Source organism: Erinaceus europaeus, chromosome 15 (assembly GCF_950295315.1).
Source record: "Erinaceus europaeus chromosome 15, mEriEur2.1, whole genome shotgun sequence".
Classification (NCBI taxonomy): domain Eukaryota; kingdom Metazoa; phylum Chordata; class Mammalia; order Eulipotyphla; family Erinaceidae; genus Erinaceus; species Erinaceus europaeus.
The window spans coordinates 6,298,280-6,315,560 of NC_080176.1; the positions used below are offsets into that span (position 1 = coordinate 6,298,280).

The following is a 17,281-nucleotide window of genomic DNA, read 5'->3' on the forward strand; positions in this document are numbered from 1 at the left end:
ATGATAGATAGATAGATAGATAGACAGATAGATAGATAGATAAATATTTTAAAAAACGAAAAGAAAAAGAAAATCAACTGCAATGGGGGGGACAGGAATTCCTTCGCCTCCACTATGCGGTGCACCCGGAACTATAATGCGGCAGAAGCGCGCTCCCGGCGAGGGATTAGACAGAACGGACCGCTTCCGCCGAGGGGCGAGACGGAGAAAAGATGCTTCCGGTACGGCAGTTTCAGTGAGTCTGGGTGTTCCTTGGGGAGGCGATCAGTTCGTGATTCCCCCCTTCCTGCCAGTGCACTTCAGGCGGCAGCCGTTCTCCCTCGACCCCTCCAGAACGCCAAAGCCCCTCTGACCCGTTCCAGGCCTTCAGCACCCCCCCAGATCCCTCTGAACCCCCAGGTCCCCTGGCCCCTCTAAGCCCCCGGACAGATCCTGGTCCCTGCGGAGGTCCCTCTTGGAGGCCCGGGGCTGACCCAAGGCGGGTGGGGGCCGCCTTGCTTCCCGCAGGCACTGGGACCCCGGCTCCTGACCCGGGAAGCGGGGCTGGGCTGCACCCCTGGTGGAGTCTGTCGGGCTCCGGGCAGCCCTACGCCTTCAGACCAGCCGGCCGGGGGATGCATCCGGCGGGGCAGACCCACTGACCTGGTGTCGTGGACGGCTGGGTCCTGACTGCCCGCGCAGCCATGGAGAAGATGTCCCGCGTGTCCACGGCCCTGGGCAACAGCACCCTGACGGGCCGCACCATGCACTGCCACCTGGACGCGCCGGCCAACGCCATCAGCGTGTGCCGCGACGCAGCCCAGGTGGTGGTGGCCGGCCGCAGCATCTTCAAGATTTACGCCATCGAAGAGGGGCAGTTCGTGGAGAAGCTGAACCTGCGCGTGGGCCGCAAGCCCTCCCTCAACCTCAGCTGCGCCGACGTCGTCTGGCACCAGATAGACGAGAACCTGCTGGCCACAGCAGCCACCAATGGCGTGGTGGTGACCTGGAACCTAGGCCGGCCGTCCCGCAACAAGCAGGACCAGCTGTTCACAGAGCACAAGCGCACAGTAAACAAGGTCTGCTTTCATCCCACCGAGGCCCATGTGCTGCTCAGTGGCTCCCAGGACGGCTTCATGAAGTGTTTTGACCTCCGCAGGAAAGACTCAGTCAGCACTTTCTCAGGTAGGGCTGGGCTGGGCTGGGCAGGGCAGGGCAGGGCAGGGCAGGGCAGGGCAGGGGTGTGTCCGTTGCTTTGTTGTGCTCCCAGAGGGCTTCCTGGAGGAGGGGCTGTGCTGGAAGAGCAGCTGAGGGCCACAGGAGGGGTTCTTGGGCTTTGGCTGCAGCTGTGCCAGAGCTGTGGAGAACGAGCTGTCAGGAGGGTGTTGGGCAGTGGGTGTGAGCAGCGGAATGGGAGTCAGGTGGGTGTTGCAGGTGGAGGTGCCGAGCACAGTGCTGGTTTCACCACCGCCTCCGGCCTCATCTCACAGTTGCAGGGTCTCTGCTGGGACCTCTACGTTCAGACTGGGGGTACAACGGAAGTGGGGTGCACACCCCCACAGTCCTTTTCCAGCTCAGCTGTGCCTTGTCCACTGGCACTGACCACGTGGCACTCAGAGCAGAGCCCTCCGAGGCTTGTGAGAACAGGACAGCTTTTTCAGGCCAACCTAGAGCTGTGCTGGGGAAGCTGGTACTGCCCTCCCTGGCACTGGGTGTGGTGGTCTCTGGCTCCTCGAGGCCTCGGTATAGGCTTTCCTGGCAGAAGCAGGACTCCCTTCTCTGCATCATGTCTTGACAACGATGAGTGTCAGACACGTAATCCAGGGGGAACTGGAGATCCAGGAGTCTGTCCAACAATCCTGGAACCCACTGTCCCGCTCCCTGGCACACACCACTGCTCGTCTTCTGAGACTGTGCTGGATGTTCGTCCTGCCCACAGGCCAGTCTGAGAGTGTGCGAGACGTGCAGTTCAGCATCCGGGACTACTTCACTTTCGCATCCACCTTTGAGAATGGCAACGTGCAGCTCTGGGACATCCGGCGGCCTGACCGCTGTGAGCGGATGTTCACAGCCCACAATGGGCCCGTCTTCTGCTGTGACTGGCACCCAGAGGACAGGTGTGGGTGTGTGGGTCATGGGGAGGGGTGTGAAGGAAGGGGCCATGGGCGGGTGGGGAAGCTCTGGAAAAGCCCCCCCGGACCAACAGTTGGGTCACACTCCCACAACTGGCAGCTGAGGGCTTCCCTGGGCCCTTCTGCAGGGGCTGGCTGGCCACTGGTGGTCGTGATAAGATGGTGAAGGTCTGGGACATGACCACGCACCGAGCCAAGGAAGTGCACTGTGTGCAGACCATCGCTTCAGTAGCACGTGTCAAATGGCGGCCTGAGTGCCGCCACCATCTGGCCACGTGCTCCATGATGGTGGACCACAACATCTACGTGTGGGACGTGCGTCGACCCTTCGTGCCTGCCGCCATGTTCGAGGAGCACCGGGACGTCACCACAGGCATCGCCTGGCGCCACCCCCATGACCCCTCCTTCCTGCTCTCGGGCTCCAAGGACAGCACGCTGTGTCAGCACCTGTTCCGAGATGCCAGCCAGCCAGTAGAACGTGCCAACCCTGAGGGCCTATGCTACGGCCTCTTTGGGGACCTGGCCTTCGCTGCCAAGGAAAGCCTCGTGGCCACTGAGTCGGGACGCAAACCTTATGCCGGGGACAGGCGCCATCCCATCTTCTTCAAGCGCAAGCCAGACCCTGCTGAGCCCTTTTCGGGCCTGGCCTCCAGTGCCCTCAGCGTCTTCGAGATGGAGCCAGGCAGCAGCAGCATGAGCTGGTTCGTGGATACGGCCGAGCGGTATATCCTGGCCGGCCGGCCACTGGCCGAGCTCTGTGACCACAATGCTAAAGTGGCTCGGGAGCTGGGGCGCAACCAGGTAGGTGGGCTGGGCTGGGCTGGGCTGGGCTGGGCTGGGCTGGGCTGAGGAGCCCTGAGGGCTGTGATCTTGGGAGGGAGGAGCCCAGAGCTGCAGTGACCGAGGCTGGCCCCTAGGTGGCACAGACATGGACCATGCTGCAGATCATCTACTGTAGCCCTGGCCTGATGCCCACCACCAACCTCAACCACAGTGTGGGCAAGGGAAGCTCCTGCGGCTTGCCACTCATGAACAGGTAGATTCCTGGGCTGGCTTGCCCCAGCGGGGGTGGGGGGAGGCAGGGGGCTGCCAGAGCCACCCCTATCAGCCCGCCTTTTCCCTAGCTTCAACCTAAAGGACATGGCCTCTGGCCTAGGCAGTGAGACACGGCTGGACCGCAGCAAGGGCGATGCCCGGAGCGACACGGTTCTGTTGGACTCCTCAGCCACACTCATCACTAATGAGGGTAGGTAGATGGGGGTGGGGTTTGCTGCAGGAGGGGCTCCCACGCTGGGCTGCACCGTGACACTCCCTGGCTGGGCAGACAATGAAGAGACAGAGGGTAGCGACGTGCCGGCTGACTACTTGCTGGGTGACGTAGAGGGCGAGGAGGAGGAGCTGTACCTGCTGGACCCTGAGCACACACACCGTGAGTGGGGACTCGGGAACCCTGGGAAAGGTAGCATGAGGCCTGGGGGTGCCCAGGGTTCAGACAGTGCCTGCCTGCAGCCGAGGAGCCCGAGTATGTGCTGCCCCAGGAGGCCTTCCCGTTGCGTCATGAGATCGTGGACACACCACCGGGCCCCGAGCATCTGCAGGACAAGGCGGACTCGCCCCACGTGAGTGGCAGTGAGGCAGACGCAGGCTCCCTGGCTCCTGTGGACTCCTCCTTCTCACTGCTGTCAGTGTCCCACGTGCCACATGACAGCCGGCTGCCGCCAGACTTCTTCAGCAGCCTGGTGTGTGACATGCTGCGCTTCTATGCTGAGCAGGGCGACGTGCAGATGGCCGTGTCTGTGCTCATCGTGCTGGGCGAGCGTGTGCGCAAGGACATTGACGAGCAGACGCAGGTGGGCAGGCGGGTGGGCAGAAGGGCTGGGCGGCGGGTGAGCAGGCCCAGCGGATGGCACCCTCCTCACTTGGGCGGCCTGCGGGCCCTCCTGCCTGCCCCCAGGAGCACTGGTACATGTCCTACATCGACCTGCTGCAGCGCTTCTGCCTCTGGAACGTGTCCAATGAGGTGGTGAAGCTCAGCACCAGCCGGGCGGTCAGCTGCCTCAACCAGGCCTCCACCACCCTGCATGTCAACTGCAGCCACTGCAAGCGGCCCATGAGCAGCCGGGGCTGGGTGTGCGACAGGTGGGCCCCTGTGGCAGAGCTGGAAGGGACGGGGCGGGGCCTCTGCAGAGGGGCGGGGTAGACTGCGCCAGCTGAGCCTTCCCGCCCCATCCTGCAGGTGCCACCGCTGTGCCAGCATGTGCGCTGTCTGCCACCACGTGGTCAAGGGGCTGTTCGTGTGGTGCCAGGGCTGCAGCCACGGCGGCCACCTGCAGCACATCATGAAGTGGCTGGAGGGGAGCTCGCACTGCCCGGCGGGCTGCGGTCACCTATGCGAGTACTCCTGACCCTAATAAAGCTGTCCCAACCCGCCGTCCCCTGCTGTCCCTTCTTGTAGCCTATCCGCGGCTGAGGGGGGCGGGGACGCCGGCTCCGGAAGTGCGACTGCTTCCGGGAATGCCCCTTCCGGCACAGTGGGCGCCGTTGCCACGACGACGAGGAGGCGGGGTGGGGGCTCTCGTGGCGTGCGGTGCAAGTCCGGGCTTCATGGCGCAGTGGGCGCTGCTTCTGCTGCTGGAGTTGGGCGCGCTGGCCGGGCCAGCCAGGGGCGGGGCGCAGGGCCACGGGGGCTGGTGAGCAGCGGATGGGGGGGCCGGGGGCCGGGGGCGGGACGAGGGCTGGTGAAAGCGCAGAGCGGGGCGGGATCTGCCCGCCCGCCCGCGGACCGGCGCTGATCTCTTGGGCGCTCGCTGGGCTGCAGGCAGTGGCGCGGGCCGGGGAAGCCGGCTGCCGCGGAGGAAGAGCACAGTACGGTGGAGCGCCGGGCGGACCTCACCTACGCCGAGTTCGTGCAACAGTACGTGTCTCCCTTTCCTGCCGGTTAACGGCCCTCCCTGCCCACTCGGCCTGGTCCAGGCAGCCCACGACGGTCTTCCATTGCAGCTACGCCTTCTCCAGGCCAGTTGTCCTGCGCGGACTCACGGACAACTCGGTGAGTGCCCGCTGTCCCCGCCACCTTGCTCCCTTGAGCCCAGCGGGCCCTAAGCCCTCTGTCCCCATCCCGCAGAGGTTCCGGGCCCTGTGCGCCCGGGACAGGCTGCTGGCCTCATTTGGGGACCACGTGATCCGGCTGAGCACCGCCAACACCTACTCCTACCAGAAAGGTGAGCTGCCTGCCCCAGCCCAGCCAGCCCCTTGCAGCTCCAGCGGGAGGCCGGTCCTGACCAGCCCTTTCCTGCAGTGGACCTGCCCTTCCAAGAGTATGTGGAGCAGCTGCTGCACCCCCAGGACCCCACCTCCCTGGGCAACGGTGAGCCAGGGTGGGCGGCTACCAGTTAGGTGGGCACCTAGGGGTGCCCTGATGCCAAGAGCCCTGAACCCTCCTGTAATCTGACAGACACCCTGTACTTCTTTGGAGACAACAACTTCACTGAGTGGGCATCCCTCTTTCGCCACTACTCCCCACCACCCTTTGGTCTGCTGGGCACCACCCCTGCATACAGCTTTGGGATTGCAGGTGGGTGGCCTGCAGGACGGGGCTGGGCAGGGGGGTGGGGTGGGGGAGTGCAGTGGGCTCAGTAACAGCCGCCATCACTGCCTCACAGGAGCTGGCTCCGGGGTGCCGTTTCACTGGCACGGGCCTGGCTTCTCAGAGGTGATCTACGGCCGCAAGGTCAGTGGGGGGGGGATGTGGGTGGGGGTGGGGACTGGAGCTTGGGGCTCACTGCTCCAGACACAGAGTGACACCACTACTGTCGCCTCAGCGCTGGTTCCTGTATCCTCCCGAGAAAATGCCCAAGTTCCACCCCAATAAAACAACACTGGCCTGGCTCCAGGACACATACCCCTCCCTGGCCCCATCTGAGCGGCCCCTGGAGTGCACCATCCGGCCCGGAGAGGTTAGTGGCTAGAAGGGGCCAGGTGGGCTGGGGCCAAGAACCCCCAACTCATCCTGTACCGTTCCCCACGCCCCAGGTGCTGTACTTCCCCGACCGCTGGTGGCATGCCACACTCAACCTTGAGACCAGCGTATTCATCTCTACTTTCCTTGGCTGAGGAGCCCAACACAGCAGCAGCACAAGCAGCGCTCACAGGTTTTATTTGGGACAGCGGTGACAGCAGAAGCCTCGGCCCAACTCACTCTTGGCTGCTGTTTCTTGCCCAGAAAGGGGACAAGGCTGGTTGGTGGCCCCGCAGCAAAACTGGTTACCCCCTAAAGGTGGGGTAGGGACATAGGGCAGGAATCCAGGAACACAGACTATGTGTTTACGGCTGAGAGCTGTAGCCCCAACACCTGTTGGGCCTGGGCCAGGGCCAGGTGAGGGAACTGGCCCTCCACATGCCCAGCTCAGTAGTCCTCCACCCAACCGTTCTCTGAGATGAAGGCATCGATGACCTCTTTCATGGCCAAGTTGGGGATGAGCTGTTCCTGGGTCAGGGGGCTCCGGGTCACAGGGTCAAAGTGGCCCACGCGCTGCAGTGAATGACAGGTGAATGACAAGGAAGTCAGAATTCTTAGTGGCCTCAGCCCCACTCCCAGCACCCATGGGGCCTCACCTGCAGATGCTCTTCAATGTCCTTGCGGTCGTAGGTGATGCCGCTGGGCGTGATGCAGGGCTCCCGCATCAGCTCAAAGCTGATCTTGCCACACAGGTAGTCCGGGATGTCACGCTTCTGCGGCACAGAAAGCTCATCAGGGACTGGGCAGGCAGAGCCACCACCTCTGCCCCCAAGCCCCTGACAGCTCACCTTTCTCTTCTCATCTACCTGGGAGAAGAGCTCGTCCATGTCTGCCAAGTACTTGTCCTGTGAAGAAGCCGCTGTGTGGGCCAGACACGCCACCCCCTCCCGAGGCCCAAACCAGATGGGCAGGGGCTGCCCTCAGCAAGCACACAGACCCAAAGGGCAGGGGCACCCTCACGTGCTTGGCCTCGATGCAGGCCTGCTGGGCCCGTGCCTGGCCCTCATCCTCGTCACCCTCGCAACTCCGCTGGCACTCCTCGAGCTCCCTGGCAATTGACAGAGATGTGGTCAGAGTAGAGAGTTCTGATTCCTTGTGTCATGTCCCCCGCCCCCCCCCCCCCCCCCCCCGCAAGTGCTGGGCTCCAATAAAACACTTGTGCTGCTAACTTGGCTGGTGCAAGAGTGACCGAGTGTGGGGGCCCCCGAGGAGCCCAACGCACCTCTCACGCTCCGCCACGATGAGGCGCGTGAGGTAGGCGTGCAGCTCGTTCTCCTGGTGGATGCGGCGCTCCTCGATGCTGTTCCAGCGCTTCTTCTTGGCAATGCGCAAGGCACTGGGGATGTCGTCCCCGAAGTTGAGGCGCTGCTCCTTGGCCAGGTTGTAAGCTACAGGGGCGGAGGCTCGATCAGCCCGGCCGGCCCACCGCCCCCACGGCCGCCGCCGCCGCCTGCCCGCAGGCCCACCTCGCTGCAGGTTGGCGATGGCCTCGTCGTAGTTCTCCATCTCTAGCTGGCACTGCCCCAGGAAGAAGTGCGCCTTCACGGACTGGCCGTCCAGCTCCAGGGCGCGCCGGCAGTCCGCCAGGGCCTGCTCGTGCTGCTGCATCTTCAGGTAGCACAGCGCGCGGTTGGTGTAGTACACGGCCACCAGGGGGTTTCGGGTCTGCGGGAGGCGGGCAGGCGTGAGGACCCGCGGGCCCCGGCCCCAGCCCACCTTCGGGCCGCGAGCAGAGGCCCGCCCCGCCCCGCCCCGCCCCCCGCGGGCTCACTCACGATGGCGCGGCCATAGCAGGCCGCCGCCTCCGGGTACTTGCGACCCACGAAGAGCCGGTTGCCCTGCTCCTTGAGCTCTTGCGCACTCGGGCTTTTGTCGGGGCTGCCACCGCCGCCCAGCCGCGCGCCGCCCTCCTTCTCCTCCTTGCCCTTCATGGCGCCGCGCGGCCCGAGCCGCTCCAGGCTCAGCGCCCGGCCGCCGCCCGCAGCCCGAGCCCCCTCCGCCTGGGCCGCCGGAACTTCCGGTCGCAGGCGGGCCCGCGCATGCGCCACCGGGCGGGGGGCGGGCCCCAAGGGACAAGCCGCCGGAAGCCGCGCGCCGAGCGCCGCGAACATGGCAGCGCCCTGCGACCTATGGGAGTGTGAGGACCCGGGCCACTGGGCAGCCGTCCTTGCGCGCCATGGTGAGGTGCTGCGGGCACGCTCGGGCCCCCAGAGGCGGCTGGCAGCCCTGGACCGATGGTAGGGCGGCGGCGTGCGCGGGCGGGCGGGCAGGAGGGCCCCCGCCGCACACCTTTCATGCCTCTCCCGTAGGTACCAGGAGGAGCTGCCCGCGGCCATTGACAGCAGAGCCGAGAGGCACGTGACACGGCCAGAGCTGGAGCAGCTACTAAGCTGGAAACTGGCGGTGAGGGGGTTCCCTCGGGGCAGATACCGGGTGGAATCTTAGCCACCTTCCTGACCACTGATCTCTCTGCCCGACCTGGCCGCAGAGAGGCCGCTTCCGGCCGCGCCTCCAGCAGCTGATTCATGCCAACCCTCCGGAGCTGGTGGTGCAGCGCTCGGCTTCAGCCTTCCGCCTCCTGCCTGATGCGTCGGCTGCCGTCACGCAGTTATGTGCTCTCCGCGGCGTGGGCCCCGCCACAGCTTCAGGTTAGTCTGCAGATCTAGGCACCCAGGTCTTACTGTCTATTCATAAGCAGTCAGGGACCGGGGAATCACTAGGAACAATTTCTCAATAATGCTTAGCGTGGCCCCAGATATCTGGTGCCTGAGTGCTGGCTCTTCACTCCCTCAGCGGTCCTGGCTGCCGGTGCTCCAGAAGTGGTGGCATTTATGTCAGACGAGGCAGTGGCTGCAGTGTCTGGACTGCCAGCCATGCGCTACACCCTCAAGCACTACCTGCTATACCTCGATCAGGTGCAGAAGCGTGCCACTGCCCTGAACAGAGGTGAGGAACCGCTGCTGGTGGGAGGGAGGATGGCCAGGACACAGTTCAGGCCATTCCGCAGGGCCCTTACTACTTCAGCTCCTTCCTAGGTGGTGCGTCAGGGATGTGGACCCCACAACGTGTGGAGACTGCACTGTGGACTTGGATTGTGGGCCAGAAGCTGTGCCCTTCCTTGCTGCCCAACCTCCACCGCCACCAAGACACCCCTGCCAACGACGACTCTGGACTAAGAAGTACAAAACTTCAGCCCACAGAACTTGGCTGTGGCTTGGGGCCTGTCCAGCTGTCTGCAAACGCAGGCCACACATCTCTGGATAATGCCCTAACCAAGCAAGAGCCAGCAGCCTCAGCAGCTGAATAAATAACTTGAAGTTACAGTTGACCTAGAACTCCTCATACCTCTTGTCAGGGACAGCCCAAGGAAGGCCCAGAAATGCCCTCAGAGCCCTGGTGCAGGCACCTTGTGCTGTGTAAAATATTTATTCGTTCTCCAAAAAGGCTCAGACAGCAAGTCCTGGGTGGGGAGGGGGAGGTGGAGCAGGGTCTCCTCTGCGGCAGTCCTTAGGGACCATGCCACCTGGCCCAGCAGTCCTGCCCTCAGGCTGGGACTGGTATAAGGCTTGGCCTGGACTCAGTGGTTACAGGGTCACTTGGTCCCTCAGAGAGGAACACACTCCAAGGAGTGCCCTGCAGGCCAGAGCCCTCAGGGCGGTGGGGGGACATGAGTGCCCAGCAGATCGTAGGCGAAGATATTCCAGAAGATGGCGAAGAGCAAGAAGGTCCCATAGGCCAGCAGCACCACCCACCAGCCGCACTGGTCCCGCAGGCGCTCCTCATAGCTGCGCAGGATGGTCAGGCCCATGCTGACCCCCACCACTGCACCCGCCAGGTGTGCCATGAAGCTGGGCTGCGGGCCCGAGGCAGGCAGTGGTGGGGAGAAGCGCAGCCACACAGCCCGGCCCACCTCGGAGCTCACTGCAGGGGGAGGCAGCAGGTGGGAGTTGCCCTGACCACTGACAGGGTCCCCCCCCACCTCCCCTACTTACTGCACACCAGAGCCAGCACCATCCGCAGCAGCTTGTATGGGCACCGCATCCCAGCCCAGTTCTGCACCAAGGAAGGGGTATGTGAGACCAGCTCACGTCTCTGCCCATACCCACCCACCGGGCTGTCACATTACCATGACGACGTTTGCCAGGTGTGCAGAGCACAGGGCATACACCCCACCGGAGCCCCCCACCACAGGCGCCCGCATATCGGTGATGGAGACAGTCAGGGAGCCTGTAGGTGGGCAGGGAGAGCAGTGAGGGCTGGGCCAATGGCCTGGGAGCGTGCTGGCTGTGTGGGGGCTCACCTGCCAGCACGCCGGCCAGGTAGAGCAGGCTGATGCGCAGCAGGCCATGAACCATCTCCAGAGGCACGCCGATCATTAGCTGCAGGAGCGCGTTGAAGCCCAGCTGCTCCAGCCTGGGGGCACGGCAGGTGAGGGGGCTGACCGCCCTGCCACCCCCTCGGCATGCACAGAGGCCCCCACTCACCCCACGTGCATGAACATGTAGGTGAGGAAGCGCCAGGCACGGGCGCGATGGCCAGGGTGGTAGATCAGGGGGCTCTTCATATACTCGGGGTGGTAGGTCTGCAGCACCCACTTGTTGAGGCGCGCCCCATAGCACAGGAACACTATGATCTGGGGGACATGGGCGTCAGGGCCAGGAAGGCAGGTGGGGGTTGGCAGGGCAGGACGGGCAGCCCACCTGGGCGAGGGTGACCGAGGCCATGAACACGGGTGGTGGGCAACTCCGGTGCCGGTAGAAGTACCAGTGGCGATCCACCTCACGGGGCAGGATCTCGTAGGCCACGTAGCGCACAAAGCGCTTGTAGACGCCCAGGCCCGGCTCGTCCAACAGCCCGTCCTGGGGCAGTGCCCGCTGCCCATTGGCAATGGCCTTCTTGAAGCTGCTGGAGCGCTTGCTGCTGATCTAGGGGCAGGCCTGGGTGTGGGCCACCGGACTACTGGGCCCTTGGCTTCTCCCTCCCTGACTGCCAGGGTACTGTGCCCACCCTGTGCCACCCATCCCCCAGAACTGACCAGGTCCACCAGCTCCTGGTAGCACACCTGGCCCCGCTCATTGCTCTGGGCCAGAGCCACCAGCATGTCCAGCTTGGCGGGGTCCAAGGGTAGCTCATGGCTGTGCACCAGGCCCGTGAAGGTCTCTGCGCCAATGAAGCCCGTGTTGTCTGGGTCCAGCTGCTGGAGTTGGGGTGGGGGGACGACGCCAGCCAGGGCCTGAGGGTGGGAGCGGTCCCTGCCCCCTGGCTGCAATGCTGGGCTGCTAGGCAGGACAAACATGACTCCCCCCCACTCCTGTGGCCCCATAGTGTCTGTGCTGCATCTGGTCCCCAGTCCCCAGCGCCCCAAGGGTCTCCCGCTTCCTTCCTGCCAGAGATAACCAGGAGGGCCCAAGCGGAGGACGATCGCCTCCCGGCGCCCATCTGAGGCAGAGAAGGGGCGTGGGGGCCCGCACCATGCCTGGCCGCCTCTCTGGCCCGGCCCCCCGCCGCTGCTCCCGCCCCGCCCCGCCCCGCCCCGCCCCGCGCACCTGCTCCTGGATGAGCTGCAGCAACGAGCTCCTGTCCATAGAGTCGTGCCGGGCCGGGGGTCTGCGGGCGGCCGGCCAGGAGGGGCTGCTTTGCGGCAGGTCCGCTCCGCCCCGCCGGCCCGCTCCGAGCGACCGCGTCACGGAGCCGCTGCGCCCCGCTGCCGCACACGCGCCCCGCGGCTGGGACAGGCGCGCACGCCCTGATCGGGGACGCGCTCGGCGGGCTCCGCCCGCGCAGCTCCGACTGCGCGCTCTGGGGCGGAGCGGGCAGGGGCCCGCCCCTCACTGCCCAGCCTAATGGCCCAGAGCCCCACTACAGCCGCGGGGTTCCCGGGGCCGCGGGGGAGGGGTGACCCTTCCCAGCCCCAGGCCCAGTGGAGCTTAAACCCAGGAGAGCAAACAGTCGGTGATCAGCGCGACAGTGGACCCAGCTCGCTGGGGTTAGAAGGGGCCTGCCCTTATATCCAGACTAGAGCAACTTGTGACCTCAGCTCAGAGCCTCTTGGGTCTGTCCTGGGAGGTACGTAGCCTCCCTCCCTGGCCAGGAAGGGCCCCCCTTGGACTGGCTCAGGTGTGGTGGGAGGGGAGTGGTCTTGCCACCAAGTCACAGTAGAGGCTCCTTCCAACCTCGGGAACCACCCATATAGCATTGCCCAGCCAGCCCATTTCACTGCCCCCCAGTGACATTTTTATAACCCAGGCCACATGGAATCTGGGAAGGATAGAGCCCAGGAATGGGGCCTCTGGCTTCTTCACTTGTGGTCCAGCGCCCTACTCAGTGGGAGGACCAGAAACCACCCCACTTCTGAGACTAGGGACTTCCTTGGGACACAGCTGGGGGGTGGGGTGCTAAGGCCAGGGGAGCAGGTTGGCAGGCCCTGAGGCAGTGGGCATCACGGCCTGGGATCCTCACCCCTAGGCTGGTGTGAGTCTCCAGGGTCAGAGGCTCACAGGCAACAGCTGGGCATCATTAAAGCTGGTCCAAGCATGACCTCAGGATGGAGACCCAAGTCAGCTGGAAGACAAGGACTGACAGTTCCAGCCAAGAAACAAAACGCATTCAAGCGAGTTCATGAGACAGTCCACAGAGAAGTGGGAATGATACCAGTGAGATTTAATCAGCAAACTTGGCCTCAGGTGTCTCTGAAGGTATAGACCTGCGCACACTCCAGGGGCGTGGTGAGCAGGGCAGGGGCATACTCTACCCGGACTACTCCTGCGCTGCCCAGCCCAGCCCTGAGCCTCAAGCTCTGCTTTCTGATGCCTTTATATCCCAGGCCACGTAGGATCAAGAAGAGTGGAGCCCTGAGAATTTGGGGCTGGGGTCTCTGTCCTCCTCATTCATGCCCCAGCCCCCCAAGTACAAGATGCCCACAGGGAGGCCAGGACCTGGGACCCAGCTGGCCAGACAGCAGGACACCCCCCTGGGGACTCTGAGGGGACTGGCTCTGTCTCAGCGGCTCTTCACCAGGACCCTGTAGAGTGAGAAGCTGAGGACGGCAGCCACAGCAGCTCCCACAGCCCCCATCGTCACACGGAGCCAGAAGGAGGTGGCGTGCAGCTCCCCGGGGGCCAAGTGCCTGTAGGAGAGAGGTCTGGCTAGAGATGCCCTGGGGTGCTGCCCCACACCCCCACATCCAGCACTGCTGAGCCCAGGCACAGGTGCCCTCACCAGCACCCCCATACACACGGGAAGGTGGCCATGGTGGCCAGCCGGGTGAAGATGGCAGTCCTGGCTTCGGCTGGGCTGGCACAGGAGAAGCGGGTGGGGGCAGGCAGCCGATGCCGACGGCAGAACTCGGCTGGGGACAGGCTGGGTGGCGAGGCGGCCTCAGTCAGGTCAGCCTTGCTAGAGATGAAGAGGCAGGGGGTCTGCCCGTCCATGTAATGGCGCTGCACAGGCAAATGGGGAGGAGCTGGGTAAGCGTGGGCCACAGCTAATGTCCCCCAGCTCCCTGCGGCCCAGCAGCCTTGCCTTGTAGACACTGGCGCAGAGTGTGAAAGAAGCAGGGTCACTGCCATCGAATAGCAAACAGGCGACATCACAGTCAGCATCACAGGTGTTGTTGGGCTCTGAGTCCAGCAGGCTGGCTGCGTCCACTTCGCACAGCTGGACAGAGGACAAGGACCTCAGAGGAGGCTTGAACCCCAAGGACACACTGGGACAGCTCCCCCTGGGGCCTCACACTCACTATCAGGTATTTCTCCTGCCCGTTGACCTGGACAGTGTTGATGGTGTAGCTGGAAGGCTCCCCTGTGTCCTGGTGCGGAGGAAGGAGGCAGCTAGGTTGGCTACCTGGCCACAGCGCCCAGCCCCTGGCCCCCAGCCGGGCCACCCGCCTCGCTCACCTCCAGACCACGGCCAAGGAAGGCCTGCAGGAAGGCAGACTTGCCCACACCACGGGCACCCAGCACCTTGCACAGGAGCACGCTGCGCTGGGTCTGCCCTTTCTCCATATCTAGCCGCTTCTCCCGGGTGACTGCAGGCAGAGGGTGGGTGAGGGCGGCTTGTGGGTAAGGGGAGCCGGGCAGGGCTGGGCAGGCACCCACCTGTAATGGCGTGGGCCTGGGAGTCCTGTGCACAGAGAGTGGGGTAGCCCAGATAGGCCAGATGCTCCAGACAGCGCCCAACATCCAGGTAAGTCACCAGGCTGGGAAGGGTAGGCGGTGAGGTGGCAGGTGTGGCCCCAGGCAGCAACGGAGTGGGTAGGGCTGCACTTACGTCCACTGGCAGAGGTACCCGTGCAGGGGCAGCCCACCCTCCTCAGTGGGGACTGAGTGCCGCAGCTCTGGGCTCCAGGGGGGCGCCGGGAACACACTGAAAAGGCCCTGCAGCTCGCTGGGTGAGAGGATGCCATCCTGGTCCTGTGGGGGGCAGAGTCACGCTGACCAAGTAGGAGGCTGAGCAGGCAGGCACTGTGGGCTCAGGGGCAGGGCCTCACCTGGTCATGCTTCTCAAATAGCCTCTGCACAAACTGGTAGCCGAAGTGGTTGAGCTCGGTGCTGCAGCCGGGGGGCACAGGGAGGCTGCAGGGACACGGGGGCCAGTTCCTGGGTCCACTGTGGGGCACACCTATCCTGCCAACCCCTCACCAGCCCTGCACCCACTCACGATGGGTAGAGGTAGTCAGCTGTCAGCTCGAGACTGTCACCGTAGCCAAAGCGTCGCAGGATGGTCCATGTGGTCTCGTGGCGGCCACGCTGGATGAAAAGCATGTTGAGGAAGAGGAAGCCTGCTCGGGAGAGAGAGGCAGGACGGGTCACACAGCATCCTGGGCTCCCCCCCAGCCCAACCTTGGGTAGAGAGCAGCGGCTCACCCTCCAGGGTCAGCTGGTCGTCACACACGCCTCCCTCCACGTTCTTGCCCACCACGGCCTTCACGTCCTCCAGTGCCTGTGGGGCCAGGGGATGTCCGAAGCAGGACTTCTGCAGAGACAGCGAGTGCTAGCAGCTGGAACCTGCACTGCTGCCGCGGGGCCAAAAAGGCGGGAGGCACTAGGGGAAGGACGCATGGGATTGGAGGGACCGGGGGAAGGGTATGGTCAGGGGTGGGGGGCACTGGAGCACGGGACACATGGGGGTGGAGGCACCTGGAAAGTGTTGAGCTCCTGGTCGCTGAGCGCCTGGTCCAGGTCCTGGTCTGAGAGCCTGAAGATGCGCGTGAGGGCTTGGGCGCAGGCGGGCCTGAGCTGTAGGACAGCAGGCTCAGTGCCATGTGAGAGCCAGTCGGTGACAAGGTGCCCTACTCACCCCCACACCTACCTGTTTGGCCTCAGGGTCATAGAGTGGGGCCGTGGGGTGCAACACAGCCTTCTGTGCGTAGTAGAACAGCTCGGAGATGTTCCGAAGATTCTTAGCTGAGCACTAGATCACATGGGAACAACCTCAGAGGTACCCAGAGACACAGGCACGGGGGTGTGTGTGTAGGCCTGCTCCGGGAAGCAGCTCCCTGCCCAACTCAACCCTCTGGCCTGCCCCTGCCCACCTCCACGCAGGTCTCTATCTCCGGGAACTGGCTCATTAGGGGCAGCACAGCCTCTATGGAGCTCCCCGGCCTCAGGTCCGACTTGTTGCCCACAAGGATAATGGGGACCCTGCAAGGGCACTTCACGGTCACAAGAGAGGGTGGGGCCAGCAGGCCCAGCCTCCACCCACGGCCTGCCCATTACCTGGGCTCCCTCTCAGTGTCCCCATTCACCAGTGGGATCCATTTCGTCCGGATCTGGAAGGCAATGAGGCCAGTGAGACCAGGGATCTCACTGAGACCAGTGGGAAGTCACAGTTCTGTAATGAGGGCCCCCTCAGCCTGGCGGCCCCCAGTCCCAAAACAGCAGGCCCAGTGCTGGCCATGACTTCTATGGCACTCAACTCAGGTGCACTGACCACCCAACACATCCTTGCAGGGAGCCCAGTGGGCTAAATCGCAGGTGCGTGTGAGGACAGGGACAGCCCTGCTGGCATCGCCCTCCGACTCACCTTCTCAATAGTGGCTTCCTCAGACACGTCGTACACCACACACACCACATTCGCCTGCCGGAGAGCGGCCGGCTGTGAGACCACAGTCTGCCGCCCCGGGGCCCCTTCTGACCCAGGTGCCCCGGCTGCCACCACTCAGTCCCCTCCCTGCCCCAGAGGTCATGACTCCGGCGGTAGGCACCCTGAGGGCTCAGCACTGAAGCTCCCGGAGGGATCCTTCCCCCCTCTGCCACCGCCCACAGGGGCAGGACAGGGCCAGAGACACCAGAGACGATGGTGGCTGGGGGGCTGGTGAGCACTGGGGCACCCAGGTCACAGCAGAGGCTATGTGGTGGCGCCCCTCCCCTGGGAGCCTGACCTCACACCCTGCTGGTAACGGGAGTCGTTAACACTGGGGTGTGGGGGTGTGGGGGCACTTGGAGGACAGGAAACGGATCCAGGATTCGCAGCAAGTGAAGGAGCAGAGTGGACACGGCCCAGAGGTGGCGCAATCAGGGCTGGCACCTTGTGAATCTCGTCCTGCAGCTCTTCTGCTGTCTGCTCCGCTTCTGTGGGAAGAGGAGCTCAGCCTGCTGGGGGGCGGGGTGGGGAGGAGGCGGCGGGAGGTGGCGGGAGGGCCCACCTGAGGAGTCCACGATGTGTGTGGGCACCTTCTCGGGGGTGACGTCCGCGGGGATGGTGATCTCCTCTGCCCGGGGAGGGACCTGTGACACGCGGGACATGAGGGGCGCCGGGACTCGGGGTGCCGCACCCCACCGCCGCGCACAGCAGGCCTGGGGCCCTACCTGCTCCGGGAACTCCTCGCCCACCAGAGACAGGATCAGCGACGTCTTCCCCACCTGGGCTGTGGGACAGCAGAGCTGACACCAAGGTCATCGCCCCCCCACGCTCCCCCTCAGCCCGCCGAGCTCCGCGCCTACCCTCGCCCAGCAGCAGGATGCGGACGTCCCGCTTCATGGTGACCCAGAGCCACCCTGAGCCCCGCAACCCGCGGGTCCTGCCCTGGGCCGCTTCGCGCCCGCACTTCCGGCCCCGCCCCCGCAACCAGCGAGCCGGCGGGCCAGAGCGGCCCGGCTGTGCACAGCACCCCCGCGCGGACGCCCCGGGAACTGCAGGGCCGGCTCTGCAA

At 64.6% G+C, this 17,281-nt stretch overlaps 6 protein-coding genes across 14 annotated transcripts; 3 read left to right on the forward strand and 3 right to left on the reverse strand.

Annotated features, from left to right (window-relative positions):
* The first annotated feature begins 176 nt into the window (after positions 1-176).
* WDR24 (WD repeat domain 24) lies at positions 177-4,541 on the forward strand. Its single transcript, XM_016190440.2, has 10 exons — positions 177-235; positions 508-1,164; positions 1,919-2,096; positions 2,240-2,912; positions 3,029-3,147; positions 3,236-3,357; positions 3,436-3,540; positions 3,621-3,961; positions 4,066-4,250; positions 4,348-4,541. Exons 2-10 carry the CDS (start codon positions 684-686, stop codon positions 4,514-4,516), a joined length of 2,373 nt encoding a protein of 790 aa, XP_016045926.1. The 5' UTR covers positions 177-235; positions 508-683; the 3' UTR covers positions 4,517-4,541.
* An 81-nt stretch (positions 4,542-4,622) lies between these two features.
* Positions 4,623-6,282, forward strand: JMJD8 (jumonji domain containing 8). Its single transcript, XM_007528062.3, has 9 exons — positions 4,623-4,801; positions 4,930-5,025; positions 5,112-5,160; positions 5,236-5,332; positions 5,410-5,478; positions 5,566-5,685; positions 5,774-5,841; positions 5,933-6,067; positions 6,144-6,282. The coding sequence occupies exons 1-9, from the start codon at positions 4,626-4,628 to the stop codon at positions 6,222-6,224; spliced, it is 891 nt and encodes a 296-aa protein (XP_007528124.2). The 5' UTR covers positions 4,623-4,625; the 3' UTR covers positions 6,225-6,282.
* Positions 6,251-8,060, reverse strand: STUB1 (STIP1 homology and U-box containing protein 1). Its single transcript, XM_007527987.3, has 7 exons — positions 7,905-8,060; positions 7,596-7,794; positions 7,352-7,517; positions 7,090-7,177; positions 6,918-6,974; positions 6,726-6,842; positions 6,251-6,642 (listed from the first exon to the last, which is right to left on the reverse strand). Exons 1-7 carry the CDS (start codon positions 8,058-8,060, stop codon positions 6,517-6,519), a joined length of 909 nt encoding a protein of 302 aa, XP_007528049.1. The 3' UTR covers positions 6,251-6,516.
* Positions 8,059-9,457, forward strand: STUB1-DT (STUB1 divergent transcript). 2 transcript variants are annotated; one of them, XM_007528061.3, is made up of 5 exons: positions 8,059-8,366; positions 8,439-8,532; positions 8,618-8,777; positions 8,923-9,075; positions 9,165-9,457. In XM_007528061.3, the coding sequence occupies exons 1-5, from the start codon at positions 8,059-8,061 to the stop codon at positions 9,434-9,436; spliced, it is 987 nt and encodes a 328-aa protein (XP_007528123.2). In that variant the 3' UTR covers positions 9,437-9,457. The 2 variants fall into 2 exon arrangements, with proteins under 2 accessions (XP_007528123.2, XP_060028686.1); XM_060172703.1 differs by having other exon boundaries at positions 8,648-8,777.
* An 85-nt stretch (positions 9,458-9,542) lies between these two features.
* RHBDL1 (rhomboid like 1) lies at positions 9,543-11,893 on the reverse strand. 7 transcript variants are annotated; one of them, XM_016190365.2, is made up of 8 exons: positions 11,676-11,891; positions 11,165-11,362; positions 10,830-11,054; positions 10,614-10,762; positions 10,430-10,542; positions 10,256-10,356; positions 10,122-10,182; positions 9,543-9,914 (listed from the first exon to the last, which is right to left on the reverse strand). In XM_016190365.2, exons 1-8 carry the CDS (start codon positions 11,712-11,714, stop codon positions 9,673-9,675), a joined length of 1,128 nt encoding a protein of 375 aa, XP_016045851.2. In that variant the 5' UTR covers positions 11,715-11,891; the 3' UTR covers positions 9,543-9,672. The 7 variants fall into 7 exon arrangements, with proteins under 7 accessions (XP_016045851.2, XP_016045850.2, XP_007528047.1 ...); XM_016190364.2 differs by having other exon boundaries at positions 9,543-10,050; positions 11,676-11,889; XM_007527985.3 differs by having other exon boundaries at positions 9,543-10,050; positions 11,165-11,323; positions 11,676-11,888.
* An 875-nt stretch (positions 11,894-12,768) lies between these two features.
* RHOT2 (ras homolog family member T2) lies at positions 12,769-17,208 on the reverse strand. 2 transcript variants are annotated; one of them, XM_016190374.2, is made up of 19 exons: positions 17,073-17,208; positions 16,938-16,996; positions 16,775-16,856; positions 16,657-16,700; positions 16,153-16,206; positions 15,846-15,898; positions 15,662-15,770; positions 15,439-15,540; positions 15,267-15,365; positions 14,994-15,102; positions 14,788-14,908; positions 14,618-14,702; positions 14,398-14,540; positions 14,226-14,326; positions 14,025-14,155; positions 13,868-13,936; positions 13,651-13,785; positions 13,366-13,568; positions 12,769-13,255 (listed from the first exon to the last, which is right to left on the reverse strand). In XM_016190374.2, the coding sequence occupies exons 1-19, from the start codon at positions 17,107-17,109 to the stop codon at positions 13,129-13,131; spliced, it is 1,863 nt and encodes a 620-aa protein (XP_016045860.1). In that variant the 5' UTR covers positions 17,110-17,208; the 3' UTR covers positions 12,769-13,128. The 2 variants fall into 2 exon arrangements, with proteins under 2 accessions (XP_016045860.1, XP_016045858.1); XM_016190372.2 differs by having other exon boundaries at positions 13,348-13,568.
* Positions 17,209-17,281: the final 73 nt, after the last annotated feature.

Excerpts from the sequence above, each read along its gene's own strand:
- WDR24 (XM_016190440.2), top strand. The coding sequence starts at position 684 with ATGGAGAAGATGTCCCGCGTGTCCACGGCCCTGGGCAACAGCACCCTG. Across the intron at positions 1,165-1,918 it reads CTCAGTCAGCACTTTCTCAG|GCCAGTCTGAGAGTGTGCGA; the intron begins GTAGGGCTGGGC and ends TCCTGCCCACAG. Across the intron at positions 3,541-3,620 it reads GGACCCTGAGCACACACACC|CCGAGGAGCCCGAGTATGTG; the intron begins GTGAGTGGGGAC and ends GCCTGCCTGCAG.
- JMJD8 (XM_007528062.3), top strand. The coding sequence starts at position 4,626 with ATGCCCCTTCCGGCACAGTGGGCGCCGTTGCCACGACGACGAGGAGGC. Across the intron at positions 5,686-5,773 it reads ATACAGCTTTGGGATTGCAG|GAGCTGGCTCCGGGGTGCCG; the intron begins GTGGGTGGCCTG and ends ACTGCCTCACAG. Across the intron at positions 5,842-5,932 it reads AGGTGATCTACGGCCGCAAG|CGCTGGTTCCTGTATCCTCC; the intron begins GTCAGTGGGGGG and ends CTGTCGCCTCAG.
- STUB1-DT (XM_007528061.3), top strand. The coding sequence starts at position 8,059 with ATGGCGCCGCGCGGCCCGAGCCGCTCCAGGCTCAGCGCCCGGCCGCCG. Across the intron at positions 8,367-8,438 it reads CTGGCAGCCCTGGACCGATG|GTACCAGGAGGAGCTGCCCG; the intron begins GTAGGGCGGCGG and ends CCTCTCCCGTAG. Across the intron at positions 9,076-9,164 it reads TGCCACTGCCCTGAACAGAG|GTGGTGCGTCAGGGATGTGG; the intron begins GTGAGGAACCGC and ends GCTCCTTCCTAG.
- STUB1 (XM_007527987.3), bottom strand. The coding sequence starts at position 8,060 with ATGAAGGGCAAGGAGGAGAAGGAGGGCGGCGCGCGGCTGGGCGGCGGT. Across the intron at positions 7,795-7,904 it reads CCTGCTATGGCCGCGCCATC|ACCCGAAACCCCCTGGTGGC; the intron begins GTGAGTGAGCCC and ends CGCCTCCCGCAG. Across the intron at positions 6,975-7,089 it reads CCTGCATCGAGGCCAAGCAC|GACAAGTACTTGGCAGACAT; the intron begins GTGAGGGTGCCC and ends GCTTCTTCACAG.
- RHBDL1 (XM_016190364.2), bottom strand. The coding sequence starts at position 11,714 with ATGGACAGGAGCTCGTTGCTGCAGCTCATCCAGGAGCAG. Across the intron at positions 11,055-11,164 it reads ACCAGGAGCTGGTGGACCTG|ATCAGCAGCAAGCGCTCCAG; the intron begins GTCAGTTCTGGG and ends GCCTGCCCCTAG. Across the intron at positions 10,357-10,429 it reads CCTGGCCGGCGTGCTGGCAG|GCTCCCTGACTGTCTCCATC; the intron begins GTGAGCCCCCAC and ends GCCCACCTACAG.
- RHOT2 (XM_016190372.2), bottom strand. The coding sequence starts at position 17,109 with ATGAAGCGGGACGTCCGCATCCTGCTGCTGGGCGAGG. Across the intron at positions 13,937-14,024 it reads TCCTTGGCCGTGGTCTGGAG|GACACAGGGGAGCCTTCCAG; the intron begins GTGAGCGAGGCG and ends CCTCCGCACCAG. Across the intron at positions 13,786-13,867 it reads GGCAGGAGAAATACCTGATA|CTGTGCGAAGTGGACGCAGC; the intron begins GTGAGTGTGAGG and ends TCCTCTGTCCAG.